Here is a 27175-nt window from a genome sequence, read left to right on the forward strand (position 1 = left end):
TGTCTTCCTCTGGCCCTGTGGCTCCTGTGTTGTCAGTTTCTGGTGAGTCTCGGTGCAACGTCCCACCAGAGGAGTGGGCAGCTCCTCTGCCCTGCCTCATGGGGCATCATCTGCTGGGGCACAGCAGGCACTGAGGCTGTTTCTTCTCTTTTTTTGGCAGCCCCCGAGTAGTGAAGGAACTCTGGATCAGCACCCTCCTTGGGTAAGCCCTGCCTGGCACTGCAGCCTGGGCTGCCTGTGCTCCCATCATGAGGAGATGCTCCATGAGTGGCATCCAAACAATGAGAAAACACCTCTGCTGAGCTGGGCACAGGTGCTCCACAGCTGCAGGCAGAGGTGCCCCCACTGCTGAGCAGGCACATCTGGTGAAGATACTTCATCCAGCTGTGTCCAGCCCCATCCTCACCACTCCCACTGCTCCCGCTCCACTCCTGGGTGGTACTGGCTGTTCCGGGCACTATGGAAGCACTCCCCAGGCTGGCAGCAGAGGGAAGAGCTGGCTTGAGTCTCACACAGCTCTTTCTCTGCCCCTTCCCTGCGCACAGACCACTGGAAGGAGTTCAGGGAGCCAGGGTGACCCAGCTGCCGTCCATCAGGATGGCGATGAAGGAGCTGAGCGGCCGCCATGCTGTGAGTGTCCCTCCGGTCTCTGCTCTGTACCCAGGGGCTCCTCCAGCCCAGCATCAGCTGCATCGCTCCTCACCTTCTGCTCTTTTCCTCTTGCCAAGGGGACGACACTGGATGACGGCAGCCCGGAGAAGGTGCTCCAGCGCCAGGCCAAGGTCAGGGTCCGTTGCAGTGCAGTCTCACCCATCCCCACTTCTCACACACAGCCAGGGGCTGATGCAGCTCTCCAGGGGCCCTTTCTGCTGTGGGGCTCCTTGGTGAGTGCAGCCCATTTCTTGCAGGCTGGTGCCAAGTAGCTGCCAGGTCGTGTGCCATCCGGCATTGAAGGCAGACGTGGCCACATGGATGGTGAGTGTGGAGAAGACAGGGGCAGGATGGCCCTTCTCTCCTGCTCTTTCAGCCTGGCACATGTGTGGCAATGGGGATGCTGCTGCCCTTCCCGCAGGGCACGTCCATCCTCATCACTCTGCAGCAGGAGAGAGCTGAACCCCACGTCCCCTCAATCCAGTATGTTGCCGCCTCTTCTGTGCCCTCGGTGGCAGGGGGGGACAGCACCGAGGGAGTCTGGGAGGGCTCTCCTGGTGCTTTTCCTCCACGGCTCTTTACTCCGTTTCTCTTGGCAGGTGGGACCCACAGGAGCAGGAGGAGGCTGCCCTGGCCATTAGCACGGCCAGGGACCTTGGCTGCAGTAGGGGCACCAGGGCCATTGGGCTCTGCTGGTGTAGGAGCTCTCTTTGTCCAGCCCCTGGCAGATCTGTGCAGCCAGGATGGCATGCTGCCACAGCCCATCCAGGTAAGCCAGCCTGGCTGTGGGGTCCCCATCCGTCCCATCCCATCCCATCCCATCCCATCCCATCCCATCCCATCCCACTGACTCCTCCAGAGAGAGGCTGTCCCTTTCACCTATCTCAGGGCCTGTCTCCAGCCCAGCAACTCTCCTCCTCTGTGCCCTCAGGACCTGCTGGCTCTGCTCAATGAACATGGCCCATCCACGGAGGGGATCTTCCAGCTGGCAGCCAGCCAGCACGCACCCCACGAGGTCAGGGAGGCCCTGGACAGTGGGGTGCCAGTGCAGCTGGAAAACCAGCCCGTGCTGCTGCTGGCTGTCCTCTTGAAGGTGAACCCTGCTGACCCAGAGCCCTGCAGCTCCTGGATCTCTTGGTGCTGATGGGCACCTGCGGGAGCACAAGCAGAAACCCAGCTGCCTGCTCATGAGCCAGAGGGCTAGGGATACTGCAAGTGCTCCTGGGTGCAGTGGCCAAAGCCTCACATGGAGCCCTTGGCCCTGCAGGACCTCCTCCACAATATCCCCTCAAAGCTCCTCGACATCCAGCTGTTCGAGGAGTGGATGCATGCCATGAACAAGACCAGCAGGCAGGAGAAGCTGGCAGCACTGAAATAGTAAGTGTGGCAGCAGCCAGCAGGGACTGGCAAGACTGGGACTCATCAGCAAAGCAATGGCCTGCCTGAAATAGCCATGGCTCCTGCAAGCCACCTCCTGGTGCTGTGGGGTTTATGTTTAGGGGCAAAGGGGCACCAAAAAGCTTTTGTTTCTGGGGATCACTTCCCACAGGTGTTGGGGATTGCTGCAACAAAGACCTCTTTCAGAAGGGCAAGGAGGGAGGTGGCCGTATCTCAGCATAGGAAGTCTCTCTGCTGTAGAGAGGCAGTGGCCTTGGGTGAGATCAGCCTGGGTGTCCTGGGTTCAGCAGTAGCAGTCATGTTTCTCCTTCTTGGTAGCTGGTGCAGTGCAGTGTTTTGACTTTCAGCTTGGGAACAGAACTGATAGCGATGTTTTGGTTTGGCCAAGGACTTTGTGAGCCTCATGCTCTGCCAGGGAGGAGGGGAAGCCAGGAGGAAGCAGCGACAGGACACCTGACCCAAACTGACCAAAGAGGTATTCCATACCACAGCACGTCATGCCCAGGATGTAACGGGGAGTTAGCCGGAAGGGCTGGGGAACTGCAGGGTTGGAGGAGGTATCGGTCGGAGCTTGGTCCGGCTTGGGGGGCGAGTTATTGGTTGGCTGGTGCTGAGGTGTTGTATTCTCTTCCCTTGTTATTTCCTTTATCATTGTTACTATTGGTGGTAGCAGTAGTGATTTGTGTTATACCTTAGTTACTAAACTGTTCTTATCTCAACCCGTGGGAGTTGCATTCTTTTCGATTCTCCTCTCTGTCCCTCCGGGAGTAGGGGGAGGGAAAGAGGGGGGGGGGGTGAGTGAACAAGTTGCCTGACTGGATTTAAACCACGACACTGGGAGACCTGTGCTGTCAACACTGACTTCGTTAACGCCGTGCTCCTGTTCCCTCAGGGTGGCCAGCAAGCTACCAGAGGGCAACCTGCACCTGCTGCAGCACTTGCTGTCGCTGCTTAGCAGGATCAGCAGGAATGTGGCCACAAAGAAGATGACTGCTGGGAACCTGGCCATCTGCCTGGCACCAAACCTGCTGAGCCCACCCCAGGAGCTGCCCCTGGATGTTCTTGCTCTGGAGACAGGGAAGGTATGCTGTGTTTACCACCCGGCTACAGAGTCCCCAGCCCAGACCAGCTTTGCTGCTCAGACGGTCCTGGCTTTCTTCTCCTGTCAGCAAGGCCATGGGTCAGCAGCTGGGAAGAGCAGCCCCATGGCTACACCTTCCTGCACAGAAGCACAGGTCAGGCTGGGAAAGATTGTTTGAGCCCTCATCAGCCCCCTCAGTGAAACCAGTGGTTTGCTGTGTGCAGGTAACGAAGCTTGTTGAGTTCTTCATTGACCACCATGAGGAACTCCTTGGAGAGCAGGTGGCCAGGCTGGCCAGAGAGGGGGATGAGGAGACACCAGCAGCACAAGCAGAGCTGGAAACAACAGGGGTAAGTGAAGTGCACAAGAAGTGTGGCAACAAAAACCTTCCCTCTCAGAAGGTGGGGCTACTGCTGCTGCTACAGAACAAGCATAGTCATCCACCAGCCTGCAGCTCTGCCAAAGTGCAGAGCAAGGCTGATGCAGGTTGGCCATCCTGCTTTGTGAGGTGATCCCACCACAGCTGGCTCAGCTGAGCTGACCAAACCCATCCAAAGGATGTGCTGTTTAGAGCCAGGGTAGCAATTGTGCATGGAGGTCCTTGCCCCCTGCTAATCTACACATTGCCATTGCAGGTGCCTCCTGTTTCTCCCAAGAGCAAACAGCAGAGGAGCTTTTCCAGGGAGAAAAGGTAAAATTGCCTGGCTTTGCTTGGCTCAGGGTAATCATGGCTTCACCTGTCTCACAATACTATTGAATGGAAAGGTTCCCAGGCTCTTCACGCAACACCAGGAAATGAAGAGCAACCTGGGAAGAGGGCCGTGACGGGCCACCATGCCGGAAAAAGAGCAGAACTGATCTCTCAGGGATGGGCAACTGAAGAAATTCAAGCAGGGGAAGAACAAGGCACCCAGGTATGTAGCAGAGCCTGTGTTCCATCTTTTTGCCAAGCTCTGAGTATAGGAAACACTCCTGAGGTGTACAGTATGGTCCTTCCCTCTGGGGAACATGTATGTCAGGAGAAACATGCTACCCCAGCATTGCCTGCCAACCTCTGATTTTAGTATGGCAAAGCAAGGGATGCTGCTGCTAGGTTTTTGGAAAGGACCATATCCCAGATTCCCAGGCTCCCTGCTGAGCCCTGATGCCTGGCAGGGTGGCACTGCACATCTCTTTCAGCTTCCCGTGCTCTGAGGGTATCACATGTATTGAGAAGGGACAAAAGCAACCCTGTAGTTGCCAGTAGGAAACCTGTAAGGAGCCTCTCTCTTGCGCTAGCAATGACCTCTTTTACAGCATACTTCCAAAAAACCTAGGAGCCAAGTCCCGCCTGCTCCTGCCCTCATGGCTTCATCAGTGCTTTCTGACTCTGCCCTTATAGGTGCCCTTTTACTGCTTTGAATTCCCCTCATGCACTCTGCTTCCTGGCCTTGGAGTTCCACCCTGCGGCCCCAGCACCACCTCGGCAGTGGCGAGGACAGAACCACCATGTCCTTCTTCTCTGGATAGAAGGTTCTACCACCTCGTCCCAGAGCCAGAGCAGCTCCCTCAGACCTATCCCAGCCCTTGCAGGAGGCCTTGGTGGCTCACTCCTCCGCTCCGCCGGCAAATCCCCACCCGCTGGTGCATCTCCCCAAGTAGGGAGCTGGCCTCTGTACTTCAGCTTCCCATGTTCACTGCCACATTTGTTACTATCATTGTTACTACAGTGGTTACTACATTTGTTAATACACTTGTTACTGTGTTTATGTTTATTCATCTATTACTCTGTCTTTTAGAACCAAATTTTAGGATATACTTTAGGAAAAATTTAGGTTATAGTTTAGGAAACAGATTATAGGATATAGGATAGATTTAGGATATAGTTTAGGAAGCACCTTATAGGGTTGTTGTTATTTCATACTGTTTGAGTACACACTTCATATGATCATAGAATAGTTAGGGTTAGAATAGGATAGTTAGGGTTGGAAAGGACTTCCAGTAACTTCATGGTATGTCACAAGACTACTCTTTGACTGGCTCTTTAGCTTTGGTAGTAAAAAAGCAGAAAGAATTACAACAGTCGTATCTCTCTGCCTTGCCATCTGCATCCTGCAGAATGGAAAACAGGAAAGAAAGTATACTGAAAGAGTCTTTGGATTAGGAAAGAAATGACAGAAAGATATTTGTGAATGCAGAAGCACTACTGCTACACCTTGAAAAAGATTCAGATAAGCTCCAGAAGAGTACTGCTTGCTGTTGGAATACAGCTGCATATCTTAGACACCTGTTAAGGTCCAGAAATAAAGAGAAACTTGCTTCTAAAATGAAATGCAGGTAAACAACAGAAAAGAGCACTGAATTGCACCACTGTGTTTTCATTGACAACTGCTCATGGTGGGCAGAGAGATGCTGAAACAGAAACAAAAGAAACAACAAGGAAACAAAATTAAAAAAAAAAAAAAAGCAAAACCAAATAAAAACACCTGAAAAAAAAAACATACTAAAACCACAACAGGGGAAAAAAAAAAAAAGCCAAACCAAACCAAAAATATATATATAAAAAATAATAAATCAACAAACACCAATAATCAACCAACCAAATAAAAACAAAACAAAACAAAACAACAAACAAACAAACAAACAAAAAAAACCAACCAACCAAACCCTAAATCCTGTTTTGGAAAAAAAAAAATAAATAAAAATTCCCTCAGATCCCTCTGCACTCTGATGGGATAAACATCAGCTCTCAAGATCTTAGTGTGCTCTACCATAGATGTCCAGTGTTTATTGTGATACTTTATAAACAGAAGACTGGGTAAATGCCCCAGGTGCTACTTCTTCTGATCTGAGAATCAAAAGCACTACTTTTGCCCAGAAGGCCACTGGTCAGTATTTCTGTGATCTGGCTATGTTTTCATTCCATCCTTCTTCACATTGGGTACCAAAGCCTCAAATCTCCTGGCCATGTTGCCATCCCACAGACTCTCTTAGGAAGAGAGTAATTTAAAGAGCATAAGGAACTTCTGTTTATGGAAAAGAGATTGTATTTTATTACCTGGAAAAGTTAGAAAGAACTGGTAAGTTACAAGGGGACAGCCACTTCAAATCTACCTCACCTAAAATGTAGATGATGAATCAAAAGTTATTCTCTATTAGCTGACAATGATAGGAAAGACTCCTCATCTTCTTCAGGGAAAAGTAAAAACCCAAAGCCATACAGGATGTTGGCCAGGGATGGAGCATTCACAACTTCCTTGGGCAGCCCATTCCAGTGCCTCACTACCCTCACAGTAAAGAACTTCCTCCTTATGTCCAGTCTATACTTCCCCTGTTTAAGTTTGAACCCATTGCCCCTTGTCCTATCACTACAGTCCCTGATGAAGAGTCCCTCCCCAGCATCCTTATGGACCCCCTTCAGATACTGAAAGGCTGCTACGAAGTCTCTATGCAACCTTCTCTTCGCCAGGCTGAACAGCCCCAACTTTCTCAGCCTGTCTTCAGACAGCAGATGCTCCAGTCCACTTAGGATGCTCATGGCCATCCTCTGGACTTGTTCCAGCAGTTCCACGTCCTTTTTATGTTGAGGACACCAGAACTCCACACACAGTGCTCCAAGTGGGGTCCCACAAGAGCAGAGCAGAGGGGCAGGATCACCTCCTTTGACCTGCTGGTCACGCCCCTTTTGATGCAGCCCAGGATATGTTCGGCTTTCTGGGCTGCGAGTGCACGCTGCCAGCTCATGTTAAATTTCTCATCAACAACAACAGTTCCTTTTGGTGCCCAAAGTGGGGTTTGAACTTTGAGATAATGGCAGATCTGACCAGACTGTGTATATTCATATTTGTGACAAGCATTCATTGTTTTGGATTTATAGTCACAATGTTGATATATTTGCTCTCACAGTTGTTGCACTTGGGCTCAGAGTCATGCCTTACTTGCAGCCAGTATTTGCTGGTTTAGTGTTTATCAGCTGGGGGGGCAGGGCTAATGTTATTGTTTCACTGTACTTCATGGTAATGACTTGTAATACAATAGAATCTTTGATCGTGAAGCTGGTCTAGCTTGCATTCCCAGCATGGTCACCACCTCTATACTTTGGGAGAAATATAGTGGAATTTTTTAGCAATTACACACCCCTTTTTTGCCTCCTTTGTGGGTCAGCCTATGAGGGAGACAGTCCAACCAAGGACTTTCTGAGTCTCATGCTCTGCTAGGGAGAAGGGGAAGCCGGGAGGAAGCAGAAACAAGACATCTGATCCAAACTAGCCACAGTGGTATTCCTTATCACAGCACATCATGCCCACTATATAAATGGAGGGCAATTACCCGGAAAGGCCAGATCACTGCTCGGTTGGGCTGGGTATTGGTCAGTGGGTGGTGAGCGGTTGCATTCTCTTCCCTTGTTATTTCCCTTATCATTATTACTACTGGTGGCAATAGTAGTAATTTTGTGTTATACGTTAGTTACTGGAGTGTTCTTAACCCGTTAGAGTTACATTCTTTAGATTCTCCTCCCCATCCCTCCATGAGCGGAGGGAGGAATGGTGGGGGAGGAAGCCCACCAGCGGCTGTGTGGCTCTGGGTTGCTGGCTGGGCTTAAACCACAACTCCACAACACAGAAAAGTCTAATAACTGTCATATAAAATTTGTTTGTTGAATGAACCATTTAGTTTGTTTCTTGTTTGTAGTAAGTTTGTACTAAGCCTGTTGTTGTAAACAATTTTACTATAAAGGATGGACTTAAAAATCTCTGTACCTCAAGAATATAGTTAAGCTCTTACACTGACAGTTTATAAATGCTAGTGACTTTCAGAACAAAAATCTACTGTACAATATTGTCCATGATAATCTGACATTATGTTACTATTTTATCTGATGAAAATATTTTTTCTCTTAAGTAACCCAGTGGTTTTGCATCTTGCTCCTCCTTATTACTCTTGAAGATATACATGGAAAGACCTCAGCAGATTAAGGTGGAAATCACCATAGTGGTACCAATTCCCTGAGTATCTCCTTCCCCAGCTTTCAAATTTCCTGAAATTTATTCTTGACTTCCAGGAAGAGCTGACACACATTTCTTTGATTGGGATTTTATAAGCAAAACAATTTTTCTCTGCCCATATTTCCTATTTGATACCATTGGCAATCAAAAGAGAATAAACAAACTCCAGGCCTTCAAAAATAGTTGTGCAGTTTCCCAAAATGTTATGATATTTAATTGTTAAGAAATACTTTAAAAATGGGTGTTTTGCTATTGACTTCTAGTAGGCATGCTTTTATAATACATTTTGTAAAGTCTTGCTGAGATTTAGACAGTTTATCTTGTAGTTATTTTTTAGAGAAGAATCATTATTCCTTTGAGTTTCTGTCAGGCTACTACATAATCTTCATTGACATAAAGGAATTCCTCACATTCATGATATATTTTTTCTGTTTTGTTCAACCTCAATGCAGCTCTAATGATTAAATAATTAATCTCATAGGAGTTATGCAAATATGAATTTTATGAATCAGCTGCAACATCACTACAGGGAAAGGAACACTATGCCCTGTACCAAAGTCAGTAATAGTTTTAAGGGTAATCCTAGAATTAACTCAATTTTACCATCATAAATAATAAAGGCTGATGGTTTTTTGCGGAGTTTTTTCATATTTGATAGGATAGGATATTGATTTGCAGAATGTATTAATTAAATCTTTACTTTTTGTCTGCTGCTTAGCACTAAAAACATTGATACATGCAAATGAATTCTGCAAGCATGACTTTTTCTTTTTTATTACCTTTCAACAGGAAAGAGCAGAGCTTCTTTATAAGTCTCCTACGTCTCCTACCTATTGATAGGATTCATTTAACAAAAACCATGGAAAAGGTCAGTTGAATTTAAAATATTCTCATTAAGATTTTCCTGCTTGTTCATACAGGCTATAACAAAGAACTCGAACTGTTTTAATCCTCTGTGTCTGTAATTTGGATTGATGCTGTTCATGAATTTAGATACACAGCAGCTTTTCCTGATTCAGAAAGGAGTTGTCATTACCTTGTTGAAGTGCTGAAAAAGAAGCTACTTTTAGAAAACTGCTTCAAAGCTACATGCATTTGTAGGACAGATAATTCTGTCTTAATTAGGAGCTGCTGTTACCATTGTAACCCCTTGCTACTTTCTGTACACATGCACGCATATATACACATGAATATACACACACATACACATACACATATTCTCTCTCTCAGTGCATATTTAAAGATACATAGACACTGCACGTACATCAATAAACAGGAGTCTTTACCACTGCTTCCACATCGCAATTTGAATTCTTGACACCTGAAGACTAGTTCTGGTGTGTTTTTACAATGTGTATATACCTTCAGGAGTCCATTCCCCCCGTTACGGAAAAGCCTCTACACCTTGTCCTGTCAAGTACAAAACTTTCTGTTTGAGAGATTCTAAGGACAGTAAAGGTAGTTTAGATATCAGTGAAGTAAAAATAGTAAATTTTTTTTTTTTACTTCACTTATAGTTTTCTTTATGATTTCAGAACAGTGGAAAGAGGTATAATTGCAAATGGGAATCAAACAGTTAGTATTGTTAGTATTATTTTGTAATTAACATTTAAAGGATAATAATTTTGTGGTTGGTAGTAAATCAAATGGAATTAAGGATACACATAATTTAAACCAAAACTAAGAGCAAGTGAAAGTGCAGTTGATGTTACTAAAAAGAAAAGATGATCACATATAAAATCATACATATAGCAACAGCCACACATATTCCCATTTGAAGCTGAGAACAAAATTCCTGACTCTGTTAAGGCCACTCCTGGAAAAAAACACAGCTGCCAAGCTAAAAATTTGAGAATTAAAAGAAAAAAGAAATCCACCTGTTCATTCAAGATTTTCTCCACACCTAATGTAGACAGTCTCATAATGCACTACCTGCTCTCCCCCTACCTTGTTGCTGAGGAGCAACAACAACCTCCAGATGCTGCTTGAATTCCATCAGGGTATTTTGCTGCCAGAGGCCCCAGGAAGCACAGATAGTCTGTATGGTTAGGTAATGCTAGGTTGTAAAAGTAATGAAGCTGTGTATCTGTTCTCCTGTATTCTATAGTCATTTCACCAGTGTTGTTTTCAGTGATATTTCTCATTATGTGATGCAGAAAAACGTACGGAGAATATTTTACAGTAACTTTTTGTTTCTACTTTTATGAGAAGTAAACATGAGTGTCAGAACAGGTATTATAGAGTTAATTTATCACTGGATAATTCTGTCTCTGACTGAGGTGTGTTATTAAGTTGCCAAGTTAAATATTTTTGTTAGCTGCTTGAATACTCACAGACCTTCAGATATCATGGTAATGAAGGTAAGATGAAAGATGAATTGCTGTTACAAGCCAAATACATTGATTTATAATAGTAAATGCTGGTGGAAATAGGCACACCACTGTATATTCCCTTCTACTGAATTTCTCATTTTATGCTTGCCTATGCATATGCAATGCATTATTTAGACTTTTTGAAGGGCTTGCATTTGATTTCATGGAATTCACTTTCGTGAAGAACAAGTTTCTATTAAATTTTCAGGTGTTATTACAGGTCTTTTTTTCCTGTCGAACTGTTAAGTTTAGTTGCAGTCTTTATCTGCCCTCTGCTTTCCTCTGTGTTGAGCTATTACAGGAAGATCACCTCAGAAAAAGCTCCAATGCTACATTATTGTGGCTTTTTACTTCTTAAAACCCAGTTCTGATGGTCAAGAGACCCTTTTTGTGTCAAGAGACCCTCCAAGCAACTCAAAAGATGGAAGGCACTGAGGGAAGCTGAGTGCCTGTCTGTGGTGAGCAGAAGATTGCTGGTGAGAGGGCAGGGCAGGGATCACACTCCAGGAAGGAGGGGGATGGTTTCCTGTGTGCCTGCCCTGAGCCCGTGAAGATCAACTGCCCAGAGACAGCGGCACAGACACTATGGCGCCCGTCAGGGCACAGCATTAACTCGGTCTGAGGCTTACCCGATTCCACTGCCACCGTCTGAAACATCCCGGACCAGCTCACGACTCATGTGCAGGGATGGAAATGACTGGGAGGAACCAAGAGAGCCTGACCTGATAAAAGGCGGCCTTTGAGCACATGGATTGTGCTCCTCTATGTTGAGATCCTTGGATGTCTTGCTGTAAGGGATCACTGATGGAGCAAACGTCACAAGATGTACTTGGTGGTGAGCTTAGTGATCTTTGTTTCCTTACTCTTCTTTTACCGCTACTTCAGGTCTTTTATAAAAGCAAGAGCTTGTCAAATCTGACAGTGTTAGAGAAGTTTACAATAAAATCAATCATTTTGTTTCCAGTCTCTGGAGGGCCTGTGGTTTCTCCTGGAAACCATGTCGTGTTGTAAAAGATCAGTTCCCCTTTTACCCTGTGGGCAGGACACCAGTAACAGCACAAATATCTTGAGATTATGTAGGCCTTGATCGTGTTTTCTCTTTTTTGTTCTTTAACATTGTGTTCTTTATTAACATCATGTTGTCCCTGCTCATACAGGTTTTTTACAGATTACGAGACAGGATCCTCTTTTTCATAGTGACTGCAACACATAGATCTGTTCTTTCATGGGGTCTCTAGAGTTGTTTTACAAGTTGATACAATAGGCATAATACAGCTGTATAAGAGATTGGATAATGAGAAGTTTGCTTAACAAATAACCAGTGTTACTCTCAGACTTGCCACTGAATTTGGTAACTCTTCGGCCTTGGTACAACTGAAACTATAGTATTACTTCATTACTAGGTGAGCTTGTTTTTCCCTTAAAATGGGTAATGTTTTTGCTAACGAATTAAAGTACTTGTCTCCAGGCATTTTTTGCAGTGATGTGGATTGAAAACAAAGGACTTGAGTGAAAATATACCTGCTGTCAACTCATGGCAGACAAAAATACTATTTTATATTTTAGAGTTAATGATAGTGTACAAACTGCTGTGAATGAAGACAATTTTAGAAATACATATGCGCTCATGCTTTGAAAAAAAAATCCATTGATTCTGAACGAGTTGCAAGTGGGTTAATGGAGTGTAGAAGCATGCAGCAAGCTAAAAGGCTAATATTATCTGAAATGAATTAATAGACCTGTTTTGCATTGTGGCAAAGTCTCTCACACTTTGTTGCAGAAAGGCAGACTTGACAATATTAGCCTCTGGCTCAGGGATACTGTTTTGTGTTCCATTCAGTTGATTGTTTCTCTGAAGAATTTCATTGGAGTTACCTACAATTAGGTTCTGTGCAAGTCTCAGGAGTTGTGTCCAGAAGGAAAGCTGAAATGTGTAGGTATCCTGATAAAGTTCAGTTATTTGTAGTATAGAAAGTAATAGCTGATACATATCTTTTATGTTTTATTATTTACATTTTCAAATAGATAATGATATTTAATTTTTGAATAAGACACGTAAAACCTTATGTATGTTATGTCTGGAGATAAGGCAGAGCATATTATGAGGTATGTATCAGAGTCTGAAGGCTTCAGATGTTAGTATTCATTGAACACCAGATGTACACCAAGTCCTTTACTAAAATATTTAGAGAGCTTTATTAATATCCACAGTTGAATACAGTAACTACCACCGTGTCAACATTATGAATCAGTCTCTGAATCTGTTAATAGCTCTTTTGTTTACCCTCTAGCCATCTGGAATATTTAGCAGATTCAGACTCTCAAAACAAGACGGTGTGCTTAGGTGCTACCATCCTTTTCAGGTGGGCAACAGTTAAAACACAGTTATTAGTCTGAATATTCTTCATCTGTAGTGTCACAGCCCACCTATAACATAGGTTTAATTACCTAAGTAAGTTATTTCTTACTAGTTTTACATTAAAAAGTAGTTCATTTAAACAGTTAAATTGCACATAAGAGTAATGTTGTGAAGTTTGCTAGAGATGACTGCATTGATCAGCTTTTCCTGGCAGACAGGTATGTAAAACTAATGACATGTAATTTTGTAGATATCATAGCAAATTGTAAGATGGAAGCCAGGCAGTAAAAGCAAACATTCAGGAAGATAAAAGAAACATTTATGTAAATCTGAGAATGTTTTGGAGATAATTAATTATATTTGAGTTGATTTGCAGAAACATGTATCACCTTCTTTGGAGGTGATGCAAAAAATTAAAAGGATCTGCATTATTTAATCCTAGATTACTATACAAATGGAAATAAAATTCTACTGCAACTGACAAAAAACTATTTAATAAAAATATGCAATGAATAACACTAAATGCAAAGATCATATATGGTCAGTTGTAAATTGTAGCAAAAGTTGAATTCTTTTAACTTCCTTAATATAACTTGGATGAGAACAAGTTTGGAAAGCAGTTATTTATTAACTCATGCTATTGGAAATGGATTTATATTGAATATGTAACTATTTCTGTGTACTTAATATGCCAAAGTTCAAACGAGTTAATGAAAATATTCATATCATGGCCCAGATGGAAGGAATTAACTGATGATATGATTTGGACATAGTGTGACTTGCTTTAGTGGTGGACTTGGCAGTCCTGGGGTGATGGTTGGACTTGATGATCTTGAAGGCCTTTCCCTAGTTGATTCTGTCTTAAGAAAACAGAAGGGGAAAACAGCAAAGATTAGTTAACATGAACATTATTATTCTTTGACTTGTCCAAAACAAGACAAAAATTTTAACTAAATTATATCTGCATATGTTTCAGGTAAATACAGGACCTCATTATTGTCTCCAGGTCCACTTCTTATATTCTATAAATTTTATGTCTAGTTAGTCTAAGGCTAAAATTGTTCCTCAGTGTGCCATTGCAGCCAGGAGGGCCAATAGTATCCTGGGATGTGGCCAGCAGGTCAAGATTGACAATCTTCCCCCTCTATTTGACCCTGGTGAAGTGACATCTGGAGTACTGTGTCCAGTTCTGAGCTCCTTGGTGTAAGAAAGACAAAGAGCTACTGGAAAGAGACCAGTGGAGTGCCTTAAAGATGATCAGGAGTCTGGAGCATCTCTCTTAAGCTCCAGATTGTGGAGGAGAGATTGTGGAACCTGAGCTTGTTTAGTCTAGAGAAGACAAGACTGAGAGGAGATCTTATTAGTGCATGTAAACATTGCAAAGGCAGGTACCAAGACAGTGGTGCCAGACCCTTCAGTGGTGCCCAGTAACAGGACAAGGAGCAGTGGCCATAAACAAAAACACAAGAAGTTTCACCTCAGCATGAAGAAGGGTTGAGGGTGGCAGAGCACTGGAAAAGGCTGCCCAGGGAGGTTGTGGAGTCTCTCCCTCCATTCAAAACCTGCCTGGACGTGTTCCTGTGTAACCTGCTTTAGGTGGCTCTGCCTTGGCGGGGAGTTAGACAGGATGATTTTGAGCTCCTTTCCAACCCTAACAATTGTGATTCCATGTTTCATAATTAGGAAAATTCTTGCAAGACTTTGCAAAACTTTGCATAACTGTAATCAGCTCTGTGTTGAAGACGGTAATATGTAATTTGATATAAATACATGGCATAATTCAAGTGACTGATACCTCATGCTAGAGCAAATACTAATTTTTTTACTACATTACATGGATTCTTATTCATAGATGTAGTTTACAAGCCTTCAAAAAGAAAATTATTTTTTATTGTCATTGTCAAAACAATGAGTTAACTAAACCTTTGCCTCAAAAGTTGTATCTTACCAAATAACACTTTCTGATTTTCACACGTGTCTGGAAGGAGGAGTTTTATGGGAAAAGGTAGATCAAAGATGAGAGGGCATTTATCCTTTTTCGAGTGTTACCAAAGTCACTGGTTGCTGGTTTTTACATCTTTTTTGTTTCTTAAAAGACAAGTTCTTTTTACCTGTTTTGACGTGTTAAAACTATCATTTATGCAGACACCTCTGTTCTCTTATGCTATTTTCCCGCCCTCTACTTTATGTATGACTAGTGTGGGTAACTCTGATATTTTAGCAAATAATGTATACTTTTCGGGAATAAACAGCGTGTAACAAAGCCCTTCAGATACTGCTTTTTGAATTTGTGACATCTTTAAATAGATGTATTTGAGTGTGGTTTTTTTTTTTTTGTATGTCATTTTCTCAGCTCTTTCAGGTGCTTTAGCTGAAGCAATCGGCATCTGTCTTAGAATTGATTTTTTTTTTATGTGCTGTGCAGTATTGAACCAGAAAAAAATGGTTGTCAGACTGACTCCTACAGGAAGACTTTCAGTAGTACCATTCCCTTCATAAAAGATTAAGTAGAGCTTTTTGTTTTGCAACATATTGAAGTGTAGTTGAGAAATGAACAGGGTCTGGTTTTCTGGATGGGGGAAAAGGTCATTATCACTTGGGAAAAAAAGTAATGTGTACTGTGCTACTGAATCTACCCTAGAAATAGCTTTATTTATCCTTTTCCTGAGTTCAGGGAATATCTGCCTGTTCAGTCAGGCTAGTGGTCTTCCCTGCCAGTAATGTCAGACTTTGCTGTTCATACACATATTCAAGTAGCTGAAGTTAAATGAACTGAATATCAGTTTTTGTTCCTATATTACTGAAACCATTTTTTATCCTTTTAAATCTTTACATAGTTTGCATATCCTTATGCAGACATGGAACCAATGAAATGGAGCAGAGACTCTTACATGAAACTTCCCCTCCTCTATTGTAATTTAGTTAAGTTGCTAGGTTACTGCATATGTGCTTTTGATGCTTTTGGATAATTTGGTCCTGGTCTTTGTCTTCAAATTATGTAAGACAGATGTCTGTAAATATTTCCTTTTTTTTTTTTTACCTTGCATTTAACTCCCATTTGATTACTGCTGCTATTTCCTGAATTTACGTATGACCGCCTCCTTGAAGACCAATTCTTTGTTTGCTATACCTTCTTGTTTTAAGGTTCATAAACTCCATAGTTGCTCTTGGTAAAGTTACATTCTGTCTTCAGATGGTCTTCCAACAGATCCCTGTTAGCAATAAAAAACAAGCTAGTTTATTTCTGATGTGTTTCTTATTCAACAACAGTTTTCTAATCTTTGATAATGCACAACAGGTGATCTTTAATACATCCTTAATATGTCTTTAAAATATCTAGGTTAATTTACCTATTCGTTTTTCCTGCTGTTTAAAGTGGTAGAATGTGATTGTTCCTTGACTCTGCTGTTTAAATCATCCTGATTTTGTCAATGTCTTCCTTGCTGTCACTGGGGAAAACCTTAACTGAGCCACTTTCTCTGTCAATATGTTTATGCAACAGCAGGAAACTTGATGAGAAGCCAGCAAAAAAACTTGTCTTCTCTGCAATAGGTGTAAAAATCTGTGAAACCTGGATAATTCAGACAAGTTCATGTGTTCTTCAAAGTTGGGATTATGAAACTCAAGGTATTACAGAAGTGGAAGCTTCTACAAAAAAGTAAATCACAGCCACATAAAACAATGGTGTAAGCACTATATATTTTCAAGATTTCATGTACATGTGTCATATATGAAGTCTTAACAGCAATAGCATCTCTTGAAGTGATTTGACAATCATAATTGTTGAAATGCAAGGGTTTTAAAATTGGTTCCAGGTTCAAGGAAGTATTAAATGTTCAAGTTGTCTGTGTAGACATAATGTTCTTGGAAGTAGGCACTTGAAATACTGTTTGGGACAAACATAAACTAGGGATAGTGCTTATATCTCTTGTAATTCAAGTAAATGTTACTTGCAGTCGGTTACTTATTCAGTGTTGTGTTTATAACAGAAGAAAGAAAATTTTTGCAAATTAAAGAATGTTGGGATTTATTGGGTGTAATTATTTATCAGGGTTCACAATTGATACCATTTTCACTGAGGCGGCATGTTAGGGGATCAGTACTGAAACTGGGTAATGGAGTCATATAAAAGAATATACTTCTATTAAAAGAATTTACTTCTGAGGGACTTGTAAATAAGCAGTCTTTCTGCCAGGAACTGCTCCATGGTGAAGTGGGGAGGTAGTGAAGAGGACTTAGTGGTAATAGTGAGGGAATAGTAGTGGAACTGAAGATTGTGACTGTTGATAGGAAGGCTTGTGGTAGGGTTTTCAAAAGAGCACTAAAGATTGTGGAGCTGCAGAAGCAGACTGTGCCAATTTCATAAAAATGTCAGTCTGAAACTCACATTGGGTTATTCAGGGAAAAGTGGATCTAAAGTCAGGTATACAGAATTCGGATATTCTCTATTTATAATATACTGTGTCACTGCTGAAAGTACAGGAAGTGTATGATAGAGTTCATCATAAAGTAGGAATCTAAACATCTAAACTAGTTCAAATTAATCTACTCTAAACCCCGTCTATTTCTTTGTTAAAAGAGAAGGGATATTAGAACAGACACTTGCATGTAGAAACTTGTAGCTGGTTAAAGTTGTGTAGATAGCTCCCACTGTCATTGACTGCTGTTTAACTTTTATGTTTTTGGGATCCCTTGGAAAAGAATTACATATACACTTTTTCTTTCTACTTAATTAGAACGTGTTTAGATTTTTTTCTTTGCTAATAACTGCCATTTACTTGCCATTTTCCTTTGTTTCACTTGGAATTAATATTTTACCATTTTCTGGGATGACTTTAATCAGTTTGTGGTTGATTATGTATGTTGCTATTAATTTACATAGCTCTGCATTTGTTGGTTTTGCTTTGCAGGCTTCCTTGCACTTGCAACTTTATGACATTTTATTTACATTCCTTAAGGCTGTAGTGGCAGTGTCACTGCTTCTGATTCTCCAAATGCTCTTGCCCTCACTGCCTTGTACCTGCAACCTCCAACTCTGCTAAGGATCACTGCTGTGTCTGTTTTGTTGGATTTCTATAGAGAAACAATCACCACTGATATGTGAATCTCCCTTCCTGTTTCATGCCTTTCTTTGCAACTTTTAATTTGTTAATTTGTGCTGGAGAAAAATAGTTGAAAAAATTAGTATATAAGACATCCAATAAATATTACTCACTGATACATACATGCTCAAAATTTAGCATCCATTTAATGTGTTCAACTGCATTGATCATGTGGGCACCAGTCAGTAGCATAATGATGAATGCTGACAGTTGTGAGCAAGGAAAAACTTGATAGATATACTTGATGGGTTACCAGAAAATGAATATCTGGGGACGTGTTGCTTCCTTTCCCAGCTGGCCATTGAGAAAGGATTTATTTCCTTTCTCCTTTTTTTTTTTTTTATGTTCATTTTTCTTCTAACACACTTTGAGTATTTGTCGGTGTAAGTAGGTCATCAGCCTTGTGAATACATTTCTGTGCATGTAAACCTGTCTTATCATGCTTTGTATAGCAGTGAATAGTGCCTGACTCACTGTTCTTTGTGTAACAATGGAAAGTTGGGGCTGTTCAGCCTGGAGAAGAGAAAGCTGCGTGAAGACCTCATAACAGCCTTCCAGTATCTGAAGGGGGGCTATAGGGATACTGGGGTTGGATTATTCATTAGGGACTGTAGTGATAGGACAAGGGGTAATGGGTTAAAACTTAAACAGGGGAAGTCTAGATTGGATATAAGGAAGAAGTTCTTTACTGTAAGGGTGGTGAGGCATTGGAATGGGTTTCCCAGGGAAGTTGTGAATGCTCCATCCCTGGTGGTGTTCAAGGCCAGGTTGGACACAGCCTTGGGTGGCGTGCTTTGGTGTGAGGCTTCCCTGCCCATGGCACGGAGGTTGAAACTGGATGGTCTTAAGGTCCTTTACTACCCTAACTGTTCTATGATTTTATGTAGTTTTGGTTCACAGCGTCAGAGCAAAGATACTCTAGAGTTTGTCAGCACTTAATTCAAAATATTTGTTGCTCCATAAAGCTTCAAGCTTTCAACTGCTCATTTCATTCTGGGATTAAGATGAATGTGGGGATCAAATAATCCTAAAGAAAAATAATTTTCCTGGCATGGATTGAGGGAAAGATACAGTGCTTTCAAAAGTATTGGTTTGCGGTTAACCTTACAGTTTGGTGTTCATATGTTGATTTGGATCTTTATTTTTCCCAACTAGAAAGGAAACAAAGAAAATTATACATTAATCACTAAATAGCATTCTCCTACTGCTGGTGCAGAGTGATCTTAATCTCACATGATTTATTCAAATTAGGTTGATGTGTGTTAACTAAAGTAGTATGTAGCTAAGTGTCAGAAGTCAAAAATATTTTAGTCAATCACTGTACTAAACTCAAATTTTAGGTCTCAATAGTATCCTCTTGAAATATGTATTGTGACAGTTAGAAAATTAAAAATTGCATAAATACTTCTGATACTTTTAATAAAGATATATGGGCTGTCATTAGGATGCAGATTTAGCAGGAGTAAGCGCTTACTGAGTTCACTAGAAATAATGAAGTTGAAAACATTTGGGGAGGGAGGCGGGGGAGAATACTTTTAAATATTCATCCAAACCCAATCCATATAAGATACATTTGGGTCAGGATTTAAGCACCTAAACCCCATGTATCTTGAAACAGCATCAAGGGCTTATGAGTATCTCTGATGCATCTGTATATATGTGTAAGCAAAAAACAGTTTGTCTGCCTTATCTGTCTGTAAACTTGAAAAATAAAATCTTAAATGGAGAAAAAGCACGTGTGCTGGGATTTCACAGCCCTGAATGATTAGTTCCTATGTTGCTGCCATGAACAGCTGCTATGAACAGCTGCTTTCAGGGTAGCAAGGAACTGAAAACACCCAACACCTGTATTTTCTTTCTTACTGTGTCTATCTGTTTGCACAGTGATGTGTGTTATATTTTTGTGGTGGAATTTTTTTTCCAGCATGACCATCTGTTTATTTCAGAAAAACCCAACAGGAGTCACATTTGAATTGGCCAAAGAAGTTCATAAAATTACATTAAATGAAATCACTAATGCTGGGAAAAATCAAACACTAGCCAGAGACCTGTGTTTTTTTTTATTTTTTTAAACCTAGATTTTATGTAATATTTCTGTAACTGTAAACCAACTACAACGATTTGGAAACCTTATCAAATACCTCTGGATCAAGATTCTAAGGGGAATCTTGGCGTAGACATCTGTCAGTCTCCAAACTATATGATAAGGTCAGTGGCGCAGTATTTGTCACTTGAACAAGCTTTGGGTCAACAGAACCTGTTTTTTCTAGGTGACTTAAAATACCCAGACATTTGTTGGAGTTAAAATAAAGCAGCTAACATCATCTGTCAAGGTCCTAGAATGTGTAGAGGACTGTTTCCTCACACAAATGATGGATGTGCTACCAGGAATGAGGTACTGCTGAAACCAAGAAAACTTGCTTTGTAGTCTCTCAGTTGGTAATGGCCTTGGCTGCAGTGATCATGAGATTGTGGAGTTTGGAACCTGACTGGGCACATTGAAGGCTAGTTCTCAGGTAAATGTTTTAAATTTTGGAAGTCTTCCAGAAAATAGCTGATGTTGTGGCTTTGTAAATCCTCCTCTCTACTTTATCTGAATTCCAAATCTGATATTCAAATTAAATGCATTGAGCATGAATGTGATATTGACAGAATCTGTGGCTTCAGCATCTTTAAAATTCAATGTGAACATGGATCTGGATTTAGCAAACAATTTACATAAATTATTATGATGTAATAATTCACTGTAGAAGCTAGCTATTTCCATGTACTATGAAAGTTAACGCATGCATATATATGTGGTTTTGTATATATGAATGTATATATCCGTATATATGTATATGCATGTGTATGCATATGTATATGTACATACAGACATATACGGAGAGGATGAGACAGATCTTATTTTCTTTACCATTCCAGAGCTCTAATTTTCTCATTCAGAGCACATAGTAGTTCTTGCATTTTCTGTTACCCTAATGTTTTCTGCAGAGCCCAGATGTAAAACATCTGGAGACACGTGAATTTGAGTAAATGCTGATACTTGAAAATTCTGGGCTTCAGTATTTGAATTTTTTGTCAATTTTGATAAAAATGAAAAGAAGTATTTTGTTTGTGTATGTATCCATCTGGATCTAATTATGCTAATTGCTATAAGTTGCCTAGCAAACTTTAAATTCTTTTTTTATTTATGGTCAGAGGTAAAATACAAGTGAAAAATGTCTATTGGTATAAAGAGTTGTTACGTGTAGTAGTTACTAGGTTGTCTCATGTTTTATAATTATGATTTGACTTTGACTTCAGTTTATTTCAGTATTTCAGTACTAATTTAGCTAAAAAATCTTGTAAGCAGACATACATAGTTCTACAATATGAATTGGAACTCTCTTTTTCCTTTTCTTCACTGGCTTTTCTTTCTGGGACTGTTTTACTGCTTATGTAATCCAAGCTTAATGTGTGCAGCATTTTCAGTAGCTCATCTTGAAAGGTTGTCTTCTGCACAAGCTTCTTAGAATTGAAGACAGCAGGGCAATAGAGGTGGGAATATTTTGATATCATGGGTAAAAGAGGTCATTACTCAGGACCTATTTGAAATTTAGGTATATGGTTGCATGGACTTCTGAGTAAAAATGGCAAAAGTTGGTCCCATACAGATAACAGCTTCTTGCACTGTTAAGATACTTGTTTAAAATAAATGGCTTGTTTTCCCCTCTGGAGCAACCTTTCTTTGACCAGGTGAAGAGTTCAGGCTCCTAGGATACATTACATAGCTACATTTTTATATTGATAAATACTACTCTGATGTAAAGCAGCTAATTTAATTCAGACAAATTCCTGAATGAAATTAAATACTATAATGCCAAGTGGACATTGGTCATAGTTATCTTAACAGCCTATGCTAAATGAAGTAATCCGTCTAAAGCAAAGACAAGCGTAATTTTTCAAGGCTTAAAATTTTACTATAGTACTTAGTATAATTATTCATATATAACTTTAATTGTTTAATACAGGGTATTGTTTATGAAGAAAAGGAAGCTACCAGATTTGGCACTGCAATTGCCTATACTGTTTCCTAACAAATATCTGCTAGTAAAGCTATGATGTATTTACAATATTTTTATAATCAGCTATATTCTTTGATAATTCTCTTTATCTGTTTGATAATATCTGTTTGATAGTCAAAATATTGCATATTACAGGGAAGGACAGTTTTTCTGTAATATAAAATAGCAGGCTATAACTGATGACAAATACACTGTTCCAAAGGGAAAGCACTGACTACAGTAGGTTGTATTATCTTAAGTGACATTTTCATGGTATATTCAGAGAATGACAGTTTTGCAGCTCTAACTTCTTTGAGTCTGTTTTAATTTGTTACATTTATGTCCAAATTTCTGTGTTCGATTTTCTCTTGAAGCACACGATGTATTTCATAGAATCATAGAATAGTTAGGGTTGGAAAGGACCTTAAGATCATCTAGTTCCAACTCCCCTGCCATGGGCAGGGACACCTTACGCTAAATCATATCACCCAAGGCCTCGTCCAACCTGGTCTTGAACACTGTCAGGGATGGAGCATTCACAAACTCCCTGGGCAACCCATTCCAGTGCTTCACCACCCTAACAGGAAAGAATTTCCTCCTTATATCTAATCTAAACTTCCCCTGTTTAAGTTTTAACCCGTTACCCCTTGTCCTATCACTACAGTCTCTAATGAAGAATCTGTCGTGGTTTAAACCCAGTCACGTAACTCGTTCGCTCACTTCCCCCCCTTTCTTGCCCTCCCCCTGCTCCCGGAGGGACAGAGAGGAGAATCAAAAAGAATGCAACTCCCACGGGTTGAGATAAGAACAGTTTAGTAACTAAGGTATAACACAGATCACTACTGCTACCACCAATGATAATAATGATAAAGGAAATAACAAGGGAAGAGAATACAACACCTCAGCACCAGCCGACCGATAACTCGCCCCCCCAGCCTGACCAAGCACCGACCCATACCTCCTCCAACCCCGCAGTCTCCCAGCCCTTCCGGCTCACTCCCAGTTACCTCCCGGGCATGACGTGCTGTGGTATGGAATACCTCTTTGGTCAGTTTGGGTCAGGTGTCCTGTCTCTGCTTCCTCCTGGCTTCCCCTCCTCCCTGGCAGAGCATGAGGCTCACAAAGTCCTTGGCCAAACCAAAACATCGCTATCAGCTCTGTTCCGAAGCTGAAAGTCAAAACACTGCACTACACCAGCTACCAAGAAGGAGAAAAAATGACTGCTACTGCTGAACCCAGGACAGAGTCCCTCTCCAGCATCCCTATAGGGCCCCTTCAGATACTGGAAGGCTGCTATGAGGCCTCCACGCAGCCTTCTCTTCTCCAGGCTGAACAGCCCCAACTTCCTCAGCCTGTCTTCATACGGGAGGTGCTCCAATCCCCTGATCATCCTCGTGGCCCTCCTCTGGACTTGTTCCAGCAGTTCCATGTCCTTTTTCTGTTGAGGACACCAGAACTGCACACAATACTCCAGGTGAGGTCTCACGAGAGCAGAGTAGAGGGGCAGGATCACCTCCTTCGACCTGCTGGTCACGCTCCTTTGGATGCAGCCCAGGATACGGTTGGCTTTCTGGGCTGCAAGCGCACACTGCATGCCCATGTTCATTTTCTCATCAACCAACACCCCCAAGTCCTTCTCCGCAGTGTGACTCTGAATCTCTTCTCTGCCCAACCTGTAGCTGTGCCTGGGATTGCTCCGACCCAGGTGTAGGACCTTGCACTTGGCATGGTTAAACTTCATGAGGTTGGCATCAGCCCACATCACAAGCATGTCGAGGTCCCTCTGGATGGCATTCCTTCCCTCCAGGGTATCAACCGAACCACACAGCTTGGTGTCATTGGCAAACTTGCTGAGGGTGCACTCAATCCCACTGTCCAAGTCAGCGACGAAGATGTTCAACAAGACCGGTCCTAACACCGATCCCTGAGGGACACCGCTCGTTACTGGTCTCCAGGCGGACATTGAGCCATTGACCACAACTGTTTGTGTGTGGCCATCCAGCCAGTTCTTTATCCACTGAGTGGTCCATCCATCAAATTGATGTCTCTCCAATTTAGAGACAAGGATGTTGTGTGGGACAGTGTCGAACACTTTGCACAAGTCCAGGTAGATGACATCAACTGCTCTACCCCTGTCCATCAGTTCTGTAGCCCCCGCATAGAAGGCCACCAAATTGGTCAGGCAGGATTTCCCCTTAGTGAAACCATGCTGGCTGTCACCAAGCACCTTGTTATTTTTCATGTGCCTTAGCATGCCATCCAGGAGAATCTGCTCCAAGATTTTGCCAGGCACAGAGGTGAGACTGACTGGTCTGTAATTCCCTGGGTCATCCATTTTCCCCTTCTTGAAAATGGGGGTTATATTTCCCTTTTCCAGTTGTCGGGAACTTCACCTGACTGCCATGATTTCTCAAATACGATAGCCAGTGGCTTCGCAACTTCATTCACCAGCTCCTTTAGGATCTGCGGATGGATCTCACCAGGATCCACGGACTCGTGCACATTCAGATTTTTAAGATGGTCTCGAACCAGTTCCTCTCCTACAGTGGGCACAAGGTCTTCATTCTCACAGTCCCTGCATCTGCCTTCCAAGACACGGACAGTTTGGTCAGAGCCTTTGCCAGTGAAGACTGAGGCAAAGAAGTCATTCAGAACCTCAGCCTTCTCCAAATCCAGGGTAGCCAGTTCTCCTGAGAGCTTCCTGAGGGAGCCTACATTCTCCCTAGTCTGTTTTTTATTTGCTATTTACTTGTAGAATCCCTTCCTGTTATCTTTAATACCTCTAGCTAAGTTTAATTGTAACTGGGCCTTAGCTTTCCTAACCTGGTCCCTAGCTTCCCAGACAACATCCCTGTACTCTTCCCATGCCACCTGTCCTTGCTTCCACTTATTATAAGCCTCTTTTTTCATTTGAAATTTCCTCAGCAGCTCCTTATCCATCCAAGGATGCTTTTTCCTAGCAGCACCAGTAGAGATCTTCTTTACCAGGGCATCAGCCGGCTGTTTCTGGCTCAAGTGCATTTCTTCATTAGCCCCCTGCAGGACAGCAAAGCAGTTCTGCGTGGGGACAGGGGATTTAGGGGGAAGCCCCTTGCTTTTGGTTGTTCTTTTCCTTCTTTTTTTTGTAGTTTTTTTTTTGTCACTAGTTCCCAGCTTCCCAGTTTAACGGCCTCCTTCTTTCCTTCGTGAGGTAGAGGTGAAGCTCGAGTCTCCTGCACAGTTTGGGCGTGGAGCAAGCATTCCTGCTTACTCTCAGCTTCCCTGACATCTCGCAGTTTATTAACAGCATCCCGCAGCTCTGTCCCTGCTGCAGGAGGTCCTCCACCAGGGAGCACCGAGTGCAGCCCTGCCCATTGTGCACCATTCCCTCACCAGACCAGTGCAGGCACTCTCTACACCCCGAGCTCTGCACTGCAGCCTCCCCTCTCATCAGCTCTGTCTGAGTGCCTACGCTGGCCACCACCGGGGCAGCCAGAGCAGAGCTCCCGGACCGGGCCCTGATCATACAATGAGTGCCCACCATCCCACTCGACTGCCGCGCAAACTGCCTCGACCAGCTCCTGGTCACTCATCCTCCCTGGGGCAGGTTTTTACCCAGTCAGGGCTGGTGCCGCTGCTTCAGACTCTGCCCCGTGTGAGTCAGGTGCTCACATCAGCTGAGCTGCCAGCTCCTGGGCAGGTCCGGTTGAGGACTTGAGGCTCCCTCGGTGGCTCTTGTCGCTCTGAGTTGAGGCTCCTGGACGCTGATCCCTCCCCCACTCCGGTGCTGAAGGTGTCCTCTCTCTAGCTACTCACCTCAGCAATAAAAAAGAATGGCAGACTGCCATGTGCAGCACCTCACTTGGATGTGTCTGCAGTCTTGGAAGCTTGACTACCCTACGTTCTCCTACAACTGGACCTTGAGCTTGTTTGGAGGTTCTAGAAGGGGAGCGCAGCTACCGTATACCCGTGACCAATGAACGGTACCACCTGTATCAGGGAAGGTCATCCTCTTTGACCGAGCACAGAGCTTCGGGAGGGATGCACGTGGAGCGGTGAGGGAGAAAGGGGACATCTGCCTAGCCAGCCAGATCAGCTGAATCAATCCTGGCGATCTATGGGGTGACAGATGTCTCAGCCAGATTGCCCTCACATCCAGCTTTAGAAGCTGAGAGTTTGCTGTATATTTTTTAGCCTTTGTGCTACAGCTGCTGTTTCTAAAATGACTCCAGTAATCCATAGTATCTTGAAAATTCTATTATATTGACTAAAGCAATCTGTCTTCCTGGAGAGCAGCCATCTCCAGGAACTACCGACTCTCAGAGACTTCCTGGCTCACATTAGTGTGGTGTTCCTTTATTTCTCTCCGCCTCTTTTCTTGGAAATATGAGAGGTTTGTTAATTTCCATTACTGTCTTGTTTCTTTGCTTTTTTTCTGAAAAGGCCAGCATGACTGTGATACCTGACTTGTTTGGGTAAACTGTTGCTGAAAATCTTGAGTAAAAAACCTGATACTTTAGTTCAGAATGAAGCATGTAATTACTATGCGCAATCTTAAGCATCTTACACCTTTAGTGGTTTCTGAGATGACTTGCGTTTCAGGAAAGTAACACTCGGATATCTGCAGGTAGCAGCAGAGCAACAGAAGACTTTCATGGCCCACAGAACTCCCTCAAAAAGGGATGGAAAGAGGTACTTTGGCTGTAAGAATATCCTGAGCCCTGTACTGATTTAGTTGCATAGCTGTTCGTATCTGTGCTGATTTTTTAATATTTAATTTATATTTAATTTACTTTTAATTCACATTAATAAAATAATATTTACATTAGTAGCAATTATTGCAATGCAGGTATAATCTTAAACTCCTGTTTAACTATGGATTGAGCTATTGAAATACGCCCAAATACCTTCATCACCTTCTTCCCAGTTCAGGGATAGCCCTACAGTAAACCTTACATTTTTAGCTCATGGTGTTTGTTTGTGGCTTGGCCAAATGTACCTTTTGCACCACCTTAAGAATTGTGCTCCTCACTTTTGAACACGTTGTGTGAATGTTTTAACTCTGTCTGCGTTCTGTATGGGAAATGGATGGGCTGGACTCAGAGCTGAGGCTTCTGCCAATAGGCAGATGGTAAGATTCATCTCAGTGTAGGTGTGTCAAATAGGTCAGTTGAATCAGAGAATAAGAGAATTATGAGTTATAAA

At 42.5% G+C, this 27175-nt stretch overlaps 2 protein-coding genes and 1 long non-coding RNA gene across 3 annotated transcripts in view; 1 reads left to right on the forward strand and 2 right to left on the reverse strand.

Annotated features, from left to right (window-relative positions):
- Window positions 1-27175, reverse strand: part of LOC134166689 (T-cell activation Rho GTPase-activating protein-like) — a 1836444-nt gene that overhangs the window by 1072819 nt on the left and 736450 nt on the right. The window lies entirely within an intron of this gene.
- Window positions 685-1891, forward strand: LOC134166690 (T-cell activation Rho GTPase-activating protein-like). The gene is made up of 3 exons (XM_062624582.1): window positions 685-975; window positions 1251-1420; window positions 1583-1891. Exons 1-3 carry the CDS (start codon window positions 969-971, stop codon window positions 1793-1795), a joined length of 390 nt encoding a protein of 129 aa, XP_062480566.1. The 5' UTR covers window positions 685-968; the 3' UTR covers window positions 1796-1891.
- LOC134166685 (uncharacterized) lies at window positions 13182-15733 on the reverse strand. The gene is made up of 2 exons (XR_009965953.1): window positions 15483-15733; window positions 13182-13702 (listed from the first exon to the last, which is right to left on the reverse strand). It is a non-coding gene; the product is annotated as an uncharacterized LOC134166685 (long non-coding RNA).

Source organism: Pezoporus occidentalis, unplaced genomic scaffold (genome assembly GCF_034315485.1).
Source record: "Pezoporus occidentalis ecotype Australia unplaced genomic scaffold, CSIRO_AGI_Poc_V1 ctg27, whole genome shotgun sequence".
NCBI classification, from domain to species: domain Eukaryota; kingdom Metazoa; phylum Chordata; class Aves; order Psittaciformes; family Psittacidae; genus Pezoporus; species Pezoporus occidentalis.